Raw genomic sequence first — 19720 nt, 5'->3', positions numbered from 1 at the left:
ACGGCCGGTTGTGACCGAGGCTTTACACACGCTTTGAATGGAAGTGTTATGTCGGTCCTGATGTTACATGAACAAGGTAAGTTATGTTAAACACATTGATTCGCAAGAATTTTCCCCATTATATTCTGTTATTAGAAATAGAAGTCAAACACGCAGAATCCACGGAAAAGTTATTGAATGTGTGTTACTTCAGGAGTATGACTCAACGAATGGGGATTCCCGAGGATTTCCTTTTAAATATGGCAGAGCAGACAGACATGTACGAAACTCTCATGTAACCTTGACAGACGCTGCTGTATCTGTCCTCATTAGCATTTTTTTTTTTTTAATTCCAGATCAAGGAGGTTTTTCCAGCCGAAGTTAAATTACAGTACATGGAGGAAACTTCTACTGGCCAACACGTCCTGACATCTCGAGAGAATCCATTACCAGCATCACCAAAAGACCATCAATGCCTGTTCTGGATGAAAAGAAAACTTCAACCAGAACACAGTTTTTCAAGTTTTTCTAAGTGATGAAATGGTGTGTGTTACACTTCCTGATGATATGCCTATAATAGCTGTGTCATTTTTTGAACTATCATTTTTCCATTACACGATTCTTTTTCCCTAGTTCCAGACTACATGGCCTACTTAAATAGGAGTTGAAGTATCTCATCTCATCTCATTATCTCTAGCCGCTTTATCCTGTTCTACAGGGCCGCAGGCAAGCTGGAGCCTATCCCAGCTGACTACGGGTGAAAGGCGGGGTACACCCTGGACAAGTCACCAGGTCATCACAGGGCTGACACATAGACACAGACAACCATTCACACTCACATTCACACCTACGGTCAATTTAGAGTCACCAGTTAACCTAACCTGCACGTCTTTGGACTGTGGGGGAAACCGGAGCACCCGGAGGAAACCCACGTGGACACGGGGAGAACATGCAAACTCCACACAGAAAGGCCCTCGCCGGCCACGGGGCTCAAACCCGGACCTTCTTGCTGTGAGGCGACAGCGCTAACCACTACACCACCGTGCTGCCGCTAGTTGAAGTATGTTTGTAAATAAGAGTTGAAGTAAGGAAAAAATTACTTTATAAATGTCAGTTTTTGAAATGAAAATGACCACAACAGACCTCAATTTGTAAATCTATTTACAATCATTGAATTTCCGAACAAAGAAACATTGTTTAGATAACTTGTGTTGTCTGTCCTGTTACGTGAGAAGAGCTGCAGCTTCATAATGAACCTGTCATGTATGTAGCATGTTCCAAATCTTGAAAATAAATATATTATCAATAAATTAAGTAAAATAATGTCTTAAAACGTATATTAAAATCTATTTTTGATCAGTAAGTAACATTATTTTCATAGTAAAGACAGTGGCACATTTCAGATTTGAAGGACTTTATATTAAAAGAAAAAATGTCTTTCAAAAATGTACCATGATGGGTTCGTTTTTGATAAATGGGGATATATGGTGGTGTTCAGGTATCAGAATGCATTACATTTGCTGTAAAATTCAAGATTCTGTAAAGTAGCTGAACAGATTTACATGTTACTTGTAAAATGTCTGTCCTGTTACGTGAATGAGGTTTGAGTATAAATACAGAGCAATTCTGAAACAGCTACTAAAAAAAGTTATTTTTATTGCCGTTTCTGTGAAATTGAAGGATCAGTTAAAACAAATAGTTTTGAATTCCAAATTGTGATGTTTATTTTTTTTTTAAACTATATGTCCTGCTAAAAGGCTGAAGAGCAAATAGAGACCCTAAATAAATTCACTCTTCCCAAAGGACTCCATGAAAATAAAGATAGTTATGATAATTTTCATCCACAATGCAATTGCGAATAATAAGCCTTTGATCATAAAAAAGTATGGGAGGGAACCCACACCAAAGCGCACGATGGAGCAGATGGGAACTGCGGCGCCTTGTGACGTAGATTGGGGAATCTTCAGAAACCAGAAGTGCGTGCACAGTGTCTGAAGCCAGGACTTTTAAACAAGAACCCCAAGCTGAAGCTCGGTACAAAATATCAAGCACTTGTGATTTGTAGTTGCTCAGAAAAGTCTCATCTCATCATCTCTAGCCGCTTTATCCTTCTACAGGGTCGCAGGCAAGCTGGAGCCTATCCCAGCTGACTACGGGCGAAAGGCGGGGTACACCCTGGACAAGTCGCCAGGTCATCACAGGGCTGACACATAGACACAGACAACCATTTACACTCACATTCACACCTACGGTCAATTTAGAGTCACCAGTTAACCTAACCTGCATGTCTTTGGACTGTGGGGGAAACCGGAGCACCTGGAGGAAACCCACGCGGACACGGGGAGAACATGCAAACTCCACACAGAAAGGCCCCTGCCGGCCCTGGGGCTCGAACCCAGGACCTTCTTGCTGTGAGGTGACAGCGCTAACCACTACACCACCGTGCCGCCCTGCTCAGAAAAGTGTTACAAAAATTTTATAAATCCACCCTGTGTGTATACATTCAGTCGGTAAACAGGAAGTTGATGTGCGACAGACCTGAAAACGGTATACACGGTATAGAACCCCAAGCTGAAGTTTGGTACCAAGTAGGGCTGGGCGATATGAGAAAAAATTATATCACGATATATTTTTTTCAAAATTTTCGATAACGATATATATCACGATATAAATCAAATCACCATTTTTGTATTTTCTTTCATTTTCTGCTCAAAATATGAACATTACAAATTAGTAGTTCCTTCCTAATTAACAAAAATAGCTTAACAAGCCTTCAAGTTTCACAGAACCAAAACAAACTGGATGCACATTCTTTTGTTCTTTTTGTTCAAATGAATAAACTGAAACTGAAAAATAAAAACTATATACCATTGTTAATCATTTGTGCAAATTCTAGCAGCTTTCAAATAAACATAAAAGACGTATTGACGTGTAAACCTTATGCTGCAAGGAGAAAAAAAAAAGTGCAATCCTGTACGTCAGTGTGTTTAAGGTTTTGTGTAACACTTTGTTGTATGTCCGATTTTAAATATCCAAAACACCTCCACACAACCGAAGATCTCTGGCCCTTCTTTTCAACGATGTCCTCCAGGGCAGTGCTCTGACTTTCCTGTTCAGAACTCCGGTCAGTCGGCTTCTCACTCATTTTTATAATCGCTTTGTTTCACGCTTTGTTGGAGAAATGCCGCGCTCCTGCAAACTTCACCACAGCCATGCTGTGCGTTGCTGCTACACGTGTGTGTGTTTGTGTGTGCACGCAACCTAACTTGACGTGGCTCTCTTCCAACTGATTGGTTACATGCGGTATTGTTTAGTTATGATTGGCTATTCGCGTGTCTGTCAAAACTTCGGATGAAGTAATTTTATTGAAGGCGTAGGCTTATCGTAGGCATATCGTACGTGTCTAATTTCTAATCGTAGAGATTTTATATCGTGAATAACATCATAATCGTAAAATCGCCCAGCCCTAGTACCAAGTGGCTATGATTTGTAGTTGCTGAGAAAAAGGGTGTTTTGGACAGACGGGCAGAAGTAAACCAGTATATAATAATAATAATAAAAAACTGATAGAGATGCTGGAGTTGCTGAGAAAGAAAATGAGAAAATTGATAAGTACCAGGATTTATGAAGGGAGGTAGCAAAGTTATGGAACATTAAAGCAAGAGTGGTTTTAGTAGTGGTGGGCACGCTGGGCACAGTCACACCAAACCTAACTAAACACCTTGAGTCGATCGACGTGACCACGAAGATTGAGCTGCTTCAGAAGGCAGCCCTCCTTGGCACAGCATGCCTCCTCAGAAAAGCACTTTAGGCCTAAGGTTACCAAGATGTAGCTTGCCCTCAGTACTAAAATTTGATTCCAGCTACCAACTTATAGCTGTGTAACAATAATAATAATAATCTCATCTCATTATCTCTAGCCGCTTTATCCTGTTCTACAGGGTCGCAGGCAAGCTGGAGCCTATCCCAGCTGACTACGGGCGAAAGGCGGGGTACACCCTGGACAAGTCGCCAGGTCATCACAGGGCTGACACATAGACACAGACAACCATTCACACTCACATTCACACCTACGCTCAATTTAGAGTCACCAGTTAACCTAACCTGCATGTCTTTGGACTGTGGGGGAAACCGGAGCACCCGGAGGAAACCCACGCGGACACGGGGAGAACATGCAAACTCCGCACAGAAAGGCCCTCGCCGGCCACGGGGCTCGAACCCGGACCTTCTTGCCGTGAGGCGACAGCGCTAACCACTACACCACCGTGCCGCCCCAATAATAATAATAATAATAAAACATTTATACAATTGACAAACGTGTCATTTGAACAAAGTGCTCTGTCAATAATCAATAATTATTATTTGGAAGCTCGAAGGCTTTTCTGGTGGCAGGTTTGCAGTGATGTGTGAATGTATTTATATAATTAATTAATTAATAGATAAATAAATGTGTGTGCAAGTGTGCGCGCGTGTGTGTGTGGGGGGGGGGGGACCAATATCCTCAATTTCACACAAACCAACAATAATGCTGATGTTCCATGCGTCTCTTCTTCATGGGACAGCCTTGGGCCCAAAGGGTTGCCTGTTCGATTTGATTCCTGGGACCAGCAGGAAAAATGTGAGGGGAGTTGAGTGAGTGAACAGCACTTTCCCCTCCCTCTGTATCATGGCTTCAGCAAGGCACCGAACCCCCCAACTGCTCCCCAGGCACTGTAGCATAGCTGTCCACTGCTCTGGGTGTGTGCGCGCGCATGCTCGTGTGTTTACTGCTTCAGATGTGTTAAATGCAGAAGAGGGGTTTCACTTAGTCTGGCTAACGCGACTTCAAAGCTCTGCGAGCATTTGGTCTGGCAAAGATATTAAGCCCAACCGTTTCCCAAAGTGCATGGTTGACCCGCCTCCCTGAAATGCCTCAGTTTGCTACTGGTCGAAGCCAGAAAAGGCTGTGACGAAGCTTAAACCAATCACATCACTCTTTCCTCTGACGTATGTGACGCGACGGGGCTAACTGGTAGATTAAACTCTTACCGAAGCCGGTCGGGAGCAAGGCGAAAACGTCCTTCCTTTCAATAAATACCTCCAGGGCTGCTCTTTGCTCTGTTTTCAATGAGAACTTGCTCCATGTTTGTAATGTTTCTAGTGAATGAAGCGCTTCCGGCATAGATTCTGTAAACAATCTATGGCTTCCGGTTGCAGTTCTACTACGTCACTGCCTTGACCACGCCTCTACCCAGGGCCGTTGGAGATGCTCAAAGTTGATTGGCTCCCGATTTTTCGGGAGCTTGGAAGAGCTGTAGATAGCTTGCCTGGCCAGACTAAGCTCGCAACAGGCCCTCGTGTTGCATCACGCTTAGGATGGGCGGCCCAGGCTAGGTTTCACTGTGCATGAGTGTACACGTCACAAAGGCTTCTTCTTCTATTTTCCCGCATTTGTGTCTCATTTGACAGATCTCATGTTGAAGAGAAAGCGTCACTGGACCCTGTATAAACACAAGCTTAAACTGAATGCAACTGATGCACTGACTGACCTGAGCTGCAAACTGCCTGGCCTCCTGCAGCTTCGTCTCTGAAGGAAACTGATTAGTCAGGGAGGAACCATCAGGTAGGCGGAACTGTATCCTGGCAACCGCACTGTGAGCAAACACACACACACACAGTTCAATAATATGATACAGGAAGCTGCTGCAAGTCCAGCGCTGCGTTTCCCAAAAGCACCGCAGCACAAAGATCATTATTAAATGATAGCGCGAGCAGCACAATGAATGCTCTCTCGCCCAGTTAAGACGCTCTTAGCATTAAGAGGCTTTTGGGAAACTCGGCACAGCTTTGCAACAACTGCAACTGTGCAAGTCATTCCTGATTTGGCTGAATAAAACCATATATTCACATATTCTATTTCTCTCTCATCCTTCCCAGAATCCAATTCAGTGTTTTGGTTTTGAAAACACTAACTGCTCGCTTTCTGCGCAAATTCACTGTTCGTAATCCCTTCAAAACACATCTTGAACTTTTTCCTTCATCTGTGTGTCATACATAGAACTTTTTGAACAAAATACATCTCTTTTTCTTTCCTTCGTGGCTGCCTGCGAGACAGCTGAGACCGGTTCTGGTCCATTACAACGGAGTAATATATGAAAACAGAATGGATCAGTTGAAAGAATTTAAAATATAAAAATACTTTGAGAAAATATTTTCAATTTCACGTTACAAGTTAAAATCTATGACTGATGATGTTGCTACATTCTTGAACACATCATCCAAAATGGTTCCTGAATCCACGCCACTAAATGAGAGATGACGACTAATTTAGCACAATTTAATCTGCCAGAATGATTCAGATTCAACAGTTTTTTAAAAACGGATTCACCTGCTTGTATACAAATAAATACCAAGAACAATTCAAACAAACAAACAAAAAGATCTAGAATGTAAATTGTCTACTGTTCATTTTCAAATAAGTGCTCGCTTTTGGAAATACGGGACCTTCTCTCTCTCTGCGCAGCCTCTTTCTTCATCTCCTGTTCAGCCTGTCTGGCTTGTAGCGCTGCCATTCTGGCTGCATCGGCCTCCTCTTGGGTTTTAGCGTAGCGGGCTGCCCGCTCTGCCCGGTCCTGCAACAGCACACAAGTATCACATACTCACTCCCTTTCACAATACCTTGTAATAGGAGGTTTGTCCCATGTTTGATACACTACCGTTCAAAAGTTTGGGGTCACTTTGAAATGTCCTTATTTTTGAAAGAAAAGCACTGTTCTTTTCAATGAAGATCACTTTAAACTAATCAGAAATCCACTCTATACATTGCTAATGTGGTAAATGACTATTCTAGCTGCAAATGTCTGGTTTTTGGTGCAATATCTCCATAGGTGTATAGAGGCCCATTTCCAGCAACTCTTACTCCAGTGTTCTAATGGTACAATGTGTTTGCTCATTGCCTCAGAAGGCTAATGGATGATTAGAAAACCCTTGTACAATCATGTTAGCACAGCTGAAAACAGTTGAGCTCTTTAGAGAAGCTATAAAACTGACCTTCCTTTGAGCAGATTGAGTTTCTGGAGCATCACATTTGTGGGGTCGATTAAATGCTCAAAATGGCCAGAAAAATGTCTCGACTATATTTTCTATTCATTTCACAACTTATGGTGGTAAATAAAAGTGTGACTTTTCATGGAAAACACAAAATTGTCTGGGTGACCCCAAACTTTTGAACGGTAGTGTATGTTACATAAATATTCTCAACATGTGTTTTTATGTTGTGTTTGTTACATTTACACTTTCAATGTAGGTGGCATCAAGTGGAATAGGAAAAAAAAAAATAAAGCCTGACCCTTTTATGTAAAAGGATATCCATTTTTATTCTAGCCACATTCACTGGATATGAGTAATTGCGTGCTCTGATTAGCTACTCTACTACTAGACTATCAGCTCGTATACCGTGAGTAGAGAAAAACAAAATGGCGGAGCGTGTTGCTGAACCAACCGAGGATGAAATAAAAACTGTACTCGAAAATAAAACCCTAAAAATTGTTAAAGTATTTAAAAGAAACAGAAATGGGTAAAAGAATATAGTTCCCTCCCTCCAATATCTCCTTTTCCACCTGGTCAGTGGCGGTAATCAGACCCGTTGCAACAAGGTAGGCAGACTTGGCAATTGCCTAGGGCCCCAGCCCTCGAAGGGCCCCCGCTGCCGAACGACTGGTTATGTATTCAATAGCAATGACGACTTTTTGAGCGCGGCAGCGCAGCACCTAATGACACTTGTTGAAATACCCTAGTTCCAAGGGGGGCCCCCCTAATGCACAACAGCGCCTCCCTACATGCTTTGGCCAAAAAGTGCAATGACAGTCTGTTGTCAACCCCTCAATGCCCAGCTCCGTCCAGTCAAGTGGTTGCAGAGCTCCGCGGCAAAAAAAAAAAAAATCAAATATGAAGCGAAATTACCCCTCAGGGAGCCAGAAGAGAAAGAAGAAAAGGGAAGAGGAAGACAGAAAAAAACAAGACACTGGTAAGTGAGAATGTACACACTCATTAATACCAAGCGGGTTGACAAGCAAATTTGGTAGCTAGCTTACGTTAATGGTAGTTATCTTGTAGACAGTGTTTATAACAGTGATGTAAACGTTGTCATGCACAACAGGCTTACAAACTTGCAAGGACTGGCCCGCAAGCAGCAGTTTTAGACATTTTGCCCATGATTCTAGTTGTGTATTCTTAAATTTTTATGTGTTTTTCTATACCTTTTGCACTTTTCTGTGTGTGCTGGTTCTTATTAAGATTCTTATTCATGTTTGTAATCATTTAATCACCATTTGAAGTTATTTCTACTTGTGTATATACTGTAAATATTTAGTGTTGTGTTATTTGCACATTTTATATTACTTTGTCTTATTTTCATATATATATATATATATATATATATATGTGTGTGTGTGTGTGTGTGAATATTTTGTCTATTCTTGCGTTTAATTGGGTTTGATAATTATTTATAATAATGTAAAGAGGTCATTTATTAAGTAAAAATCTTAAGAATGATTAGAATATGTGTGATGTTTATTTATTAAGTCTTCAGTGGGTAGGCGGCCATAAGGCCTTTCGTCGAGGGGGGGATAATTATGGGCCCCAGATCCCCCTTTGCCTAGGGCCCCCAAATAGCTTGAAACGGGCCTGGCGGTAATGCACCTTTAAGTTGGTTTGCCAACTGCCAAAAAACCCTAAAGAAGAAGACGACCCCCCCCCAAAAAAGCAACAAAAAATGGAATGTAAGTATTTGATGGTAAGAACATAATTCTTGAAATTTTTTTTTAAAAAATAAATAAATATTTTAGCATTTTTCACAAATTGCTCCTGTCATTTCGCTGGTTTGTTTACATTCTAAGCTGAAATTATTTTGTCAGACATTTTGTACAAAGCTTTCATTTATTGAAATTGCAAAAAAAAAAAAAAAAATTAAAAATGCTGTTTCTCAAAATCCAGTGAACGTGAATAGAATAAACAGTTATTCCACTAAATCTCCTCGTACACAGCTTATAGCCAACTCGGTGCTACGTGCCTTCTCGGCTATCAGCTCATGCACGACTCGATTTCATGGAATAACTTAATTATACCCAGACTGCTCGCTGAGTGCGTAATAAACAGATCTGCACATTTTATGAATTTATTAGGATCCATCATAATCGAGAAAGGCACAGCAGACGTTCCTGCAAGAGGTCTGGAAACCAGTCAGCTTTTAGCATAAAGGTCACGCTAAAATTCTCATCTCCGCTAACCTACCTGTATCATCTCATATTCATCTCCTCCTGCTTGTAACTGTAAACGTCTCCAAAACCTTGGATCTATTTTACTAAATGAGATTTGAAATCAGCTATTGTTTTAAAACTGAGGTGTTTTGTGTGAACATTTTAAAGAACTTTTACTCTTTTAAGCCATTTAACTGCATGTATTGTTTACATGTTTGCCTTTGCATTTGATGTACTTAATAGAAATAAGTCAACGCCGCGCAGTGACATATGAAAGGCAGTCGTTCGAGACCTGAGCGATCTGCTGTTTGACCCTCTCTCTGGCTGCCTTCTCTTCAGCCTTCTCTCGGTTTCTCTCCTCCAGCATGCGCTTCGTTTTCTCCTCCTCCTGCTTCCGCTTGAAGTCCAGCACCTCCTTGCCCAGTTTCCGCCGCTCGATCTCCTTCTTTATCTCATTCTGGTCGTGAGAAGGGAATCGGCATTAGACAGGCTTTATCTCGTGTAAGAGTAACCATAACAACAAAGCACAATAATCTGCACAGTGTGGTGTGAAACCGCTATAAATCACACGACTTGCCTCTTCTTCTCCCTTCCGTTTCTGTTCTCGCCTTTCTTCCAGTTTCTTTGTTAACCTAAAATAAGGAAATGCGTGAAAAAATAAATAAATATATATATATATATATATATATATATATATATATATATATATATTACCTGATTGATAAAAAACATTAATCTAATACTAAAATGAACACTAATGAGATACTGCATGGCCAAGAAAAGTCACCATTTGGATTTAAATAAACAAAATACATTAGAGCCTTTGATTGGATAATTACTGCAGTGATTAATGTGTTTCATCTGGCAACAATTTTTTTTTAACCCTAACTGATGCAGTGAGTAGCTTCTCATTTCTTAAACAAACATGTCAGAAGATGTATTCCATAGTCATGGAAAAGATGTTACCGCGTTTCAAGGTAAAAAGGTCAAATTACAACTAAGGACTAAGGAGATTACAACTAAAGGCCCGGTCCCACTGCACTTACGGATGCAAAGAGGATGTAAAACGTAAAAAAATCTTTGCCATCCGTTGGAAAACGCTATGCATCCGTTGTGTACTCATTGCATACGTGCTTCATACGCTCTATCCATCGAGCATCCGTCCACTGTGATTTCATCCGCGCAAAAAGTTTTGAGCTGCACAAAACTTTTAGAACGGATGAACTTTCCGCCGTGTACGATGTAAATCCGCGACATATACGAGCAACAAACGTTCTATGTCCGTTATCATCCGTTAAACGTCTGCTGTATCCTCTCTGCATCCTCTGGGCATCCTCGCAACTCACATCCGCTGCAGCTGAAAACGGAAAGAGGGAGGAAAGATAAGGTACATGAAACGTCTATTCATCGTTAGTAGCACGGAAATAGAAAGGATGTAAGCGTATGCATCTCGTATATAAAGTATTCAAAATGGACAAAGCGTTTATATCTGGGATGTATCTCGTATATTTAGGATGTCTGGATTATGTCTAGAGTATGTAGAAGGACACCTAGCAGACAATCGATATTTTGTATAAAAAGGGGGAGAAAATCATCTAGTAGTAGAGACGTATTGATGTAGCCGCCAGCACGTCTTTCCGCTTTATGCTGACGGCGTGCGTGCTGCATCCCTTTATTTCTGCAGAGCAGACGCAATTCATACCCCCCGCATGCGCAGTGAACGGTCTGCATCCGATATACATCCGCGCAACATCCCCTTTGTTTCCGTTAGGCGTACGTGATGCATTCCCTTCATATGCTATGCATCCGCTCTTTCTGCTATGCGTCCGCTTCTCAGTTATCACCGGTAACCCCTTCGGAGCTGTCCTCCACTTCCATCCGCTAGGCTTCCTATGAACATGCGTTTAACATCCCCGCTATATACTACCCACGTCCGTTCTTTTCCGTTCTGTTTTCGCCAATTTTGTCCATTTCTGGAGCGGATGAAAACGGATAGAGCCACCCCCGAAATTTTGCTCGTCCGCTGTGTCCTTTTTGCATACGTTTTGTGTCCATCGGCCAGTGGGACCGGGCCTTAAGGAGATTCCTGAAATGACTGAATAACTGTCCAACGCATTATTAAAACCTGGAAGGATAGTGGTGATCTGCCAACTTTACATAAGAACTGTGGTTGGAAAAAATCTTGACTGACCATGATCAGAGATCACTTAAAAACACTAAGTTGAATCATAAAAAAAAAAAAAGACAGTAGAACTCATGGCCATAGTGAAATTAAGGGCACATTCAAAAATGTGATGAGAACTCACAGGATTGGGACTAAACAGCTGTGCGTCCATAAGAAAACCACTTGTTAGTGAGACTAATCAGGAGAAAAGGCTTCAGTTTGCTAGGGAGCATAAAGATTGGACTCTGGAGCAATGGAAAAAGGTCACGTGGTCTGATGAGTCCTATTGATTGACCCTATTCCTGAGTGATGAGAAGGGAAGCTCATGAAGCGATGCACCCATCATGCATAGTGGCCACTGTACAAGCCTCTGGAGGCAGTGTTATGATCTGTGGTTGCTTCAGTTGGTCAGGTCGAGGCTCAGCAACGTTAAGGGGCAATAAAATGAAGTCAGCTGACAACCTGAATGTACTGAATGACCAGGTTATCATCAAACCAATGGATTTTTTATTCTCTGATGGTACGGGTATAAAATTAGGGCCCAGATTGTGAAAGAGCGGTTCAGGGAGCCTGAGGAATCATTTTCACACATGAATTAACCACCACCTTAACCCTATTGAGAATATTTGGGATGTGCTGGAGAAGACTTTACGCAGTGGTTTGACTCTCCCATGCTCAACACGAGATCTCGGTGAAAAATTAATACAACTCTGGACTGAAATAAAATGTTGTGACATTGCATAAGTTTACCGAAACAATGCCACGGCGAATGCATGCTGTAATCAACGCTAAAGGCGGTCCAACCAAATATTAGAGTGCGTGACTTTGTTTTGGCAGGACGATATATATTATACAGACTGAGCTTAACCTTTACGCAAGCGAACGTGATAATTTTCATTTGTTTGTTATTTGGACAAAAGTCAGTAGCTGAGGAGAGTGTAGGAGGCCAGGAGAAATCACAGAAATCAAACAGAAGCATAGAATTGGTTACAAATAAACATTTTGTGCACCATAGCCAGCATTTCTTTTCTTTTTATTCGCCCTCAGTCCAGATTTCTGAGGAAAAAAAAAATTCTATAAATACTGCCTGAAACCAAAATTGCACTGCATACTGAGTTCACTTCCTGCATGTTGGTCAAATCAGAATCGAAAGCACCATATGTGAAAGCAGACATGGCTTTTCAAGTGAGAATCCAACTGTCATTGTAAAGTAGTCAAAAAAAATAATTCTGGAAAACTCTATAATAATAATAATAATAATAATAATAATAATAATGGCTTCTTGTAGGACTTAAGGTCATGCTTCCTATAATATCACACTATAAAAAGGTATCTCACGAGACATTTGTGTCATGCATAAATTGAGCAGATTTGCTGATATTCATACTTTGTTCTTATTGCCCCATGAGACCCCTACACAAAACACTTACCTCTCGACCTTGGTATCCAAGGGCTCCTCTGCCTGAGATGCCGGTGATGTGTCATCTGATGACTGGCTTCTATCATCACCTGGAGTCACATGACCTGAAGCCCCTGCTTCTTCCATGTGCATGGACAGAGATTCTATAAAGATTTAAAAAAAAAAAAAAAAGGGAACAATAAAACTAGTTCAATTTAAGAAAATTTTCATCTGACAACGTGAAAAGGTCTGATGGTTCTGCCAAGCAACTCTGCCTTGAATGAACCGAAACCATGACATGCAAATGAAGAAGCTTTGCATGGTTCCAACAAGCATAAATCTTTTAGTTTGATATTCCACAGGTCTTGCCTTTAGATGTAGCAGCAGTGGAGGGGTTTCCTGTTGCGATATCCGAGTCTACAGAATGGCTTTCAGAAGTAGAAGGACTTTCAGCCTGGAGTGACGTCTCTGAGACCGGCTGAACCGGAGCGGATGTCTGCTGAGTGTGTATCTATACAGGTAGCAGGGGAAGAGAGACGCAGTGACACGATCAGACAGAAATGTGGCGCAGGAAAAAAAGAAAAAGGGGGGGGGGGGGGGGAGATATCACACTGCATAAGGTATTACTAGAAAAAGGGGGAATTTTAACCCTCTGGGGTCGAGAGTTTCGCCGGCGAAGCTCAGCAGGCTTAGAATGAGTAGGTCATGCATTTAGATAAATCTCTTCATGAATTTATCATCATACAAGCATGATAAACATATTGACAAACTTTATACTTTCCTATGTGCCCACTGACAAATAATATTATAGTTTTTAAATTACCTAAATTAGATAAAACATAAAACTGGTCACCTTCCTCAGTCACACCAGAGTCAGAGTGCAGAGCACTCACCTGCGTATTCATAAAAGACTAATTCACATGGTAACGGCATGATAAATCACTTTCACTCTTTCGGTTTCGATTTGTTTCTCTCAGGAACGCCCACCGTAAACAGGATAAAATCTGTCAGACATAGATTTTATTATTTATTTGGAGGTAAAACTTGTTGCGAGATGGCATGCGGATTTTGTGCGCTTCGGATGATTCAGGACAGCGATTCAATTCATGATTAATTTCATGATTCAGGACAGCGATTCAATTCAATCTTGACAACTGCGACACTGATGATCAGCTGTGCCTTTTTTTTTTTTAACTTCGACTTGATCCAGCCATAGATCAACTCCAGTAAGTGTAAATATTTCTTCTATTTCTGATGAGCAGATCGGTTGATGTAGTGCATACACAGGAAAAATGGCCGAGCAATTTTTTCCAGAGTTAAAAGCGTTTTCCTTAAAAATAGTTAATTTTGCTCTACTTTGAGTTGAGTGTAAAATTTGGAGTTGAAGTGGGAACAAAATTACAGAGTAATTATGTAAGAGAAACAGAGATGGTTGTGGCTCTGAACTGAGTAAAATAGTACAAGAGTTAATTTCAAGACACATTGAATAGAGTCAAATACCAAAATAAAGTCAAATACCAGATAAATGAAGCTGTTGTAAAAAGCTGTTTTAGAACTGTGTTGGAGTGTGTGAAAAACATGACCTGACCCATTGGGACTTGACCTGATGGGATTAAGAGTTGGCAGTGGGAGGGGTTTTCACTCCTCTCATTGAATGGAATGGAATTTTTTACTCTTCTCATTGAATACCCCTCCCACTGCCAACCCTTTATCCCAAAACAATAGGTCATACATTTTTCTGATGGCCAGTTAATTGTCTAAATCAATGGAGCAGATTTAAGTTTTTGTGCTGATACATTCCTAAGACTGAACAGAATCATCTCAAGTGACCAAAACTGTTCGACAGAATGAGTAAGGTCATGTTTTTCACACACTGCAACACAATTCTAAAACTGCTTTTTACAACATCTTCATTTATCTGTTATTTTTTTTAAAAGAGTACAATCATGACATACATACTACATAGACATTTTAGGAGCTGAACTTGTGCTGAATACAAAAAAAGTCATATGACTTTGAAAATACTGCTTAGATTTGTTGAAATTGACAAAATCAGAGCATGGCAAAATCATTAGAGTGCCAGAAAATACCCTCAGACCCCAGAGGGTTAATAACCAAGGACAGAAAATAATCCATTTACTATAATAGCAGGTGCTAAACTGTTTTATTCCTCTTATACCACACTGATTTATCAACAATTACAATGCTTAAACTAATAAGGAACAAATTTTGAATGTCCATGAAGAACGTTCCGGTCAGCACTTGTGTTACAACTGCTACAGTGACATGCAAAAGTTTGGGCACCCTTGCTGAAAATGTCTGTTACTGTGAATAGTTAAGTGAGCAGAAGATGAACTGATCACCAAAAGGCATAAAGGTAAAGATGAGACATTTCAGCGTTTTATGCAGGATTTGTGTATTTTTTTTTTTGTACAATTGGAGAGTGAAAAAAGAAAAGGAACACCATGTGAAAGTTTAGGCACCCCAATAAATTTGAGTTCTCGGGTAACTTTTACCAAGGTTCCAGACCTTAATTAGCTTATTGAGCTGTGGCTTGTTCAAATTCTTCGTTAGGAAAGGTCAGATGATGCAGATTTCAAAGCTGTATAAATTCTAGAGATGAAAGTGGGGCAAAGAAAAAAAACCTGAAAGTCAAACTAAGATGGGGGGGCAATGTCCCCCGAAACTATTTTAATAACATTACATGCAAAACCCTGCATTCTAGTGCATTTTAGTACTTATTTTCACTAAAACAAGTTATAATTTTAAGCCTTTTTCTTTCATGTACATTAATGATTAATATGTCAAAAATATCAAATTTAATTCCCCGAGTTAATGAGTAATTTTCAGGAGTGCATTTAGAAAACGCAGTGATTTTCCTGCTACACAGTTCATTACTTTGGAAAAAAAATCAGACAGTTGAAGGGAAACTCAGCAAAATCCCAAAACAGTCCTGTTAAAAAGTAAAGGTCTGTTAGAGTTTCTAAAGCTTTCAGGTTTCAATGTTGGGGACACTGAGCCTCGTTTATCAATCTTTTAGTAGAGCTGTGCGTTTGCAGAAGCTAAAGTGAACTAAACATTTCCAATTCATATTTATGCGAGTTGAAGCCAATTGTTTACATTAGTTCGTATTGTCTGTAAATTTAAACACACCAATGAATACCAAATTTCTCATGTAAATCAGGGGCGTCGGGTGTGTGTGTGTGTGTGTGTGTGTCACACAATGACTGGCAGCCTGAGTACATTATGTAACAAAAAATAATTACCATTGCTAGTTTTAGGCAGCTTAGAAACCGGCTCTTCCATTATTGCTGTTTCTTCCACGTTTTCTTGATGATGTGTTCTAGAAACAGCACTAAAACTTAGCTTCGAAACTACAAAATGCAACTTTGATGGGAAAATTATATATTATATACACAGTGGTGCTTGAAAGTTTGTGAACCCTTTAGAATTTTCTACATTTCTGCATAAATATGACCTAAAACAACATCAGATTGTCACACAAGTCCTAAAAGTAGGTAAAGAGAACCCAGTTAAACAAATAAGACAAAAATATTATACTTGGTCATTTATTTATTGAGGAAAATGATCCAATATTACAGATCTGTGAGTGGCAAAAGTATGTGAACCTCTAGGATTAATAGTTAATTTGAAGGTGAAATTAGAGTCAGGTGATTTCAATCGATGGGATGACAATCAGGTGTGAGTGGGCACCCTGTTTTATTTAAAGAACAGGGATCTATCAAAGTCTGATCTTCACAACACATATTTGTGGAAGTGTATAATAGTACAAACAAAGGAGATTTCTGAGGACCTCAGAAACAGCATTGTTGATGCTCATCAGGCTGGAAAAGGTTACAAAACAATCTCTAAAGAGTTTGGACTCCACCCATCCACAGTCAGACAGATTGTGTACAAATGGAGGAAATTTAAGACCATTGTTGCCCTCCCCAGGAGTGGTCAACCAACAAAGATCACTCCAAGAGCAAGGCGTGTAATAGTCGGCGAGGTCACAAAGGACCCCAGGGTAACTTCTAAGCAACTGAAGGCCTCTCTCACATTGGTTAATATTAATGTTCATGAGTCCACCATCAAGAGAACACTGAACAACAATGGTGTGCATGGCAGGCTTGCAAGGAGAAAGCCACTGCTCTCCCAAAAGAACATTGCTGCTTGTCTGCAGTTTGCTAAATATCACGTGGACAAGCCAGACAGCTATTGGAAAAATGTTTTGTGAAGGATGAGACCAAAATAGAACATTTTGGTTGAAATGAGAAGCGTTATGTTTGGAGAAAGGAAAACACTGCATTCCAGCATAAGAACCATATCCCATCTGTGAAACATGGTGGTGGTAGTATCATGGTTTGGGCCTGTTTTGTTGCATCCGGGCCAGGACGGCTTGCCATGATTGATGGAACAATGAATTCTGAATTATACCAGTGAATTCTAAAGGAAAATGTCAGGACATCTGTCCATGAACTGAATCTCAAGAGAAGGTGGGTCATGCAGCAAAACAACGACCTTAAGCACACAAGTCGTTCTACCAAAGAATGATTAAAGAAGAATAAAGTTAATGTTTTGGAATGGTCAAGTCAAAGTCCTGACCTTAATCCAATCGAAATGTTGTGGAAGGACCTGAAGCGAGCAGTTCATGTGAGGAAACCCACCAGCATCCCAGATTTGAAGCTATTCTGTACGGAGGAATGGGCTAAAATTCCTCCAAGCCGGTGTGCAGGACTGATCAACAGTTACTGGAAACGTTTAGTTGCAGTTATTGCTGCACAAGGGGGTCACACCAGATACTGAAAGCAAAGGTTCACATACTTTTGCCACTCACAGATATGTAATATTGGATCATTTTCTTCAATAAATAAATGACCAAGTATAATATTTTTGTCTCATTTGTTTAACTGGGTTCTCTTTATCTACTTTTAGGACTTGTGTGAAAATCTGATGATGTTTTAGGTCATATTTATGCAGAAATATAGAAAATTCTAAAGGGTTCACAAACTTTCAAGCACCAACACATTTTTATATATATATATATATATATATATATAAAAAATAAATTGCTTACCTCTCTTCTCGTCGAAAGAAGGAGGAAAGTTTTGCTTGTTTTGACATGGCGAATTATTAACACAAGAGAAAATACTCGTAATTCGCAACTAAAAAGACTGCAGCTCCACTGGCAGCTTGAACATGCTTTCTAGTGCGATTGTGTTGCGCTTGCGCAGGACGGTGTCAGTCCTGCGCGCCTTAGCATGTGCACCTGAAGGCGCACCCTGGGCGCACGCGCCTAACGAGCTCCGGCACGTGCGCCATTAACAAAGAACACCTGTCTTTAATCAATGAACCATGTTTGGGCTATTTAAGGATCGCGCCCATGCAAGGACGATGCGAAGTATTACGCCGCGTCTAGGAACGCGATAAATCCGAAAAATAAATTTCTCCATTCGGAAAACCGGAGATTTTCAAGAGTTTTGTCAAATATCCGGATTTCCGGGTATTTCGTCATTAGCGGAAAAAATCCGGAGGAATTTTCATGAAAATCTAAAAATCCGGAATTCCAGGAAAATCCGGAACACTTTCATGACTAAAATTCTCTGACTCCTCAAATGGTCCCTAAAATCAACAGCCATGGGCTCCTCTAAGCGACTCCCTTGCATTCTGAAAAATAAAATAATTGATGCTCACAAAGCAGGAGAAGGCTACAAGAACGTAGCAAAGTGTTTTCAGGTAGCCGTTTCCTCAGGCTGTAATGTTATTAAGAAATGGCAGTTAACAGAAACAGTGGAGATCAAGGTGAGGTCTGGAAGATGAAGAAAACTTTCTGAAAGAACTGCTTGTTGGATTGCTAGAAAGGCAAATAAAAACCCGTGTTCGACTGCAAAAGACCTTCAGAAAGATTGAGCAGACCCTGGAGTGGTGGTGCACTGTTCTACTATGCAGTGACACCTGAACAAATATGACCTTCATGAGAGAGTCATCAGAAGAAAACCTTTCCTGCGTCCTAGCCACAAAATTCAGCGTCTGAAGTTTGCAAATGAACACCTAAGCAAGCCTGATGCATTTTGGAAACAAGTCCTGTGGACTGATGAAATCAAAATAGAACTTTTTGGCCACAATGTGCAAAGGTATGTTTGGAGAAAAAAGGGCGCCAAATTCCAGGAAAAGAACACGTCTCCAACTCTGAAGCATGGGTGTGGATCGATCATGCTTTGGGGTTGTGTTGCAGCCAGTGGCACAGGGCACATTTCACTGGTCGAGGGAAGCATGGATTCGAATAAATACCAGCAAATTCTGGAAGCAAACATCACACCATCTGTAAAAAAGCTGAAGTTAAAAAGAGGATGGGTCCTACAATAAGATGATGATCCAAAACACACCTCAAAATCTATAATGGAATACCTCAAGAGGCCCAAGCTGAAGGTTTTGCCCTGGCCCTCACAGTCCCCTGACCTAAACATCATTGAAAATCTGTGGATAGATCTCAAAAGAGCAGTGCATGCAACACAGCCCAAGAAACTTGTAGAACTCGAAGCCTTTTGCAAGGACGAATGTGTGAAAATCCCCCAGGTAAGAACTGAAAGATTATTAGCTGGCTACAAAAAGTGTTTACAAGCTGTGATACTTGCCAAAGGGGGTTACTAAGTACTGACCATGTCAGGTGCCCAAACTTTTGCTTCAGGTCCTTTTCATTTTTTGGTATTTTACGCCTGGAAATGATGGAAATAAAAATGTAATCTTGTGGAAAACATTAAAGAAATGTGTCATCTTTACCCTTACGCCTTTTGGGGATCAGTTCATCTTCTGCTCACTTAAAGGTCCCATGGCATGAAATTTTCACTTTCTGAGGTTTTTTAACGTTAAAATGAGCTCCTCTGACCTTCTTAAGTCACCCCAGCGGCTAGAAATGTCATAATGTGTAAACCAAACTATGCC

The 19720-nt window shown here is 40.6% G+C and overlaps 1 protein-coding gene across 3 annotated transcripts in view; it reads right to left on the bottom strand.

Annotated features, from left to right (window-relative positions):
• The window catches only part of ubxn4 (UBX domain protein 4), a 35097-nt gene that overhangs the window by 9816 nt on the left and 5561 nt on the right, over nucleotides 1-19720 (bottom strand). For 2 of the 3 annotated variants that reach the window (XM_060929294.1, XM_060929295.1), the window contains exons 5-10: nucleotides 13148-13289; nucleotides 12810-12942; nucleotides 9793-9847; nucleotides 9508-9672; nucleotides 6463-6590; nucleotides 5508-5610 (exon numbers count right to left, since the gene is read on the bottom strand). In XM_060929294.1, coding sequence (XP_060785277.1) covers nucleotides 5508-5610; nucleotides 6463-6590; nucleotides 9508-9672; nucleotides 9793-9847; nucleotides 12810-12942; nucleotides 13148-13289 — 726 coding nt within the window. The remainder of the gene's footprint in view (nucleotides 1-5507; nucleotides 5611-6462; nucleotides 6591-9507; nucleotides 9673-9792; nucleotides 9848-12809; nucleotides 12943-13147; nucleotides 13290-19720) is intronic. The other variant, XM_060929296.1, reaches the window with a different exon arrangement.

This window comes from Neoarius graeffei, chromosome 9 (assembly GCF_027579695.1).
Source record: "Neoarius graeffei isolate fNeoGra1 chromosome 9, fNeoGra1.pri, whole genome shotgun sequence".
NCBI classification, from domain to species: Eukaryota; Metazoa; Chordata; class Actinopteri; order Siluriformes; family Ariidae; genus Neoarius; species Neoarius graeffei.
Note: the sequence above shows the minus strand (reverse complement) of the source record. Positions and strands in the feature narration are given on the sequence as shown.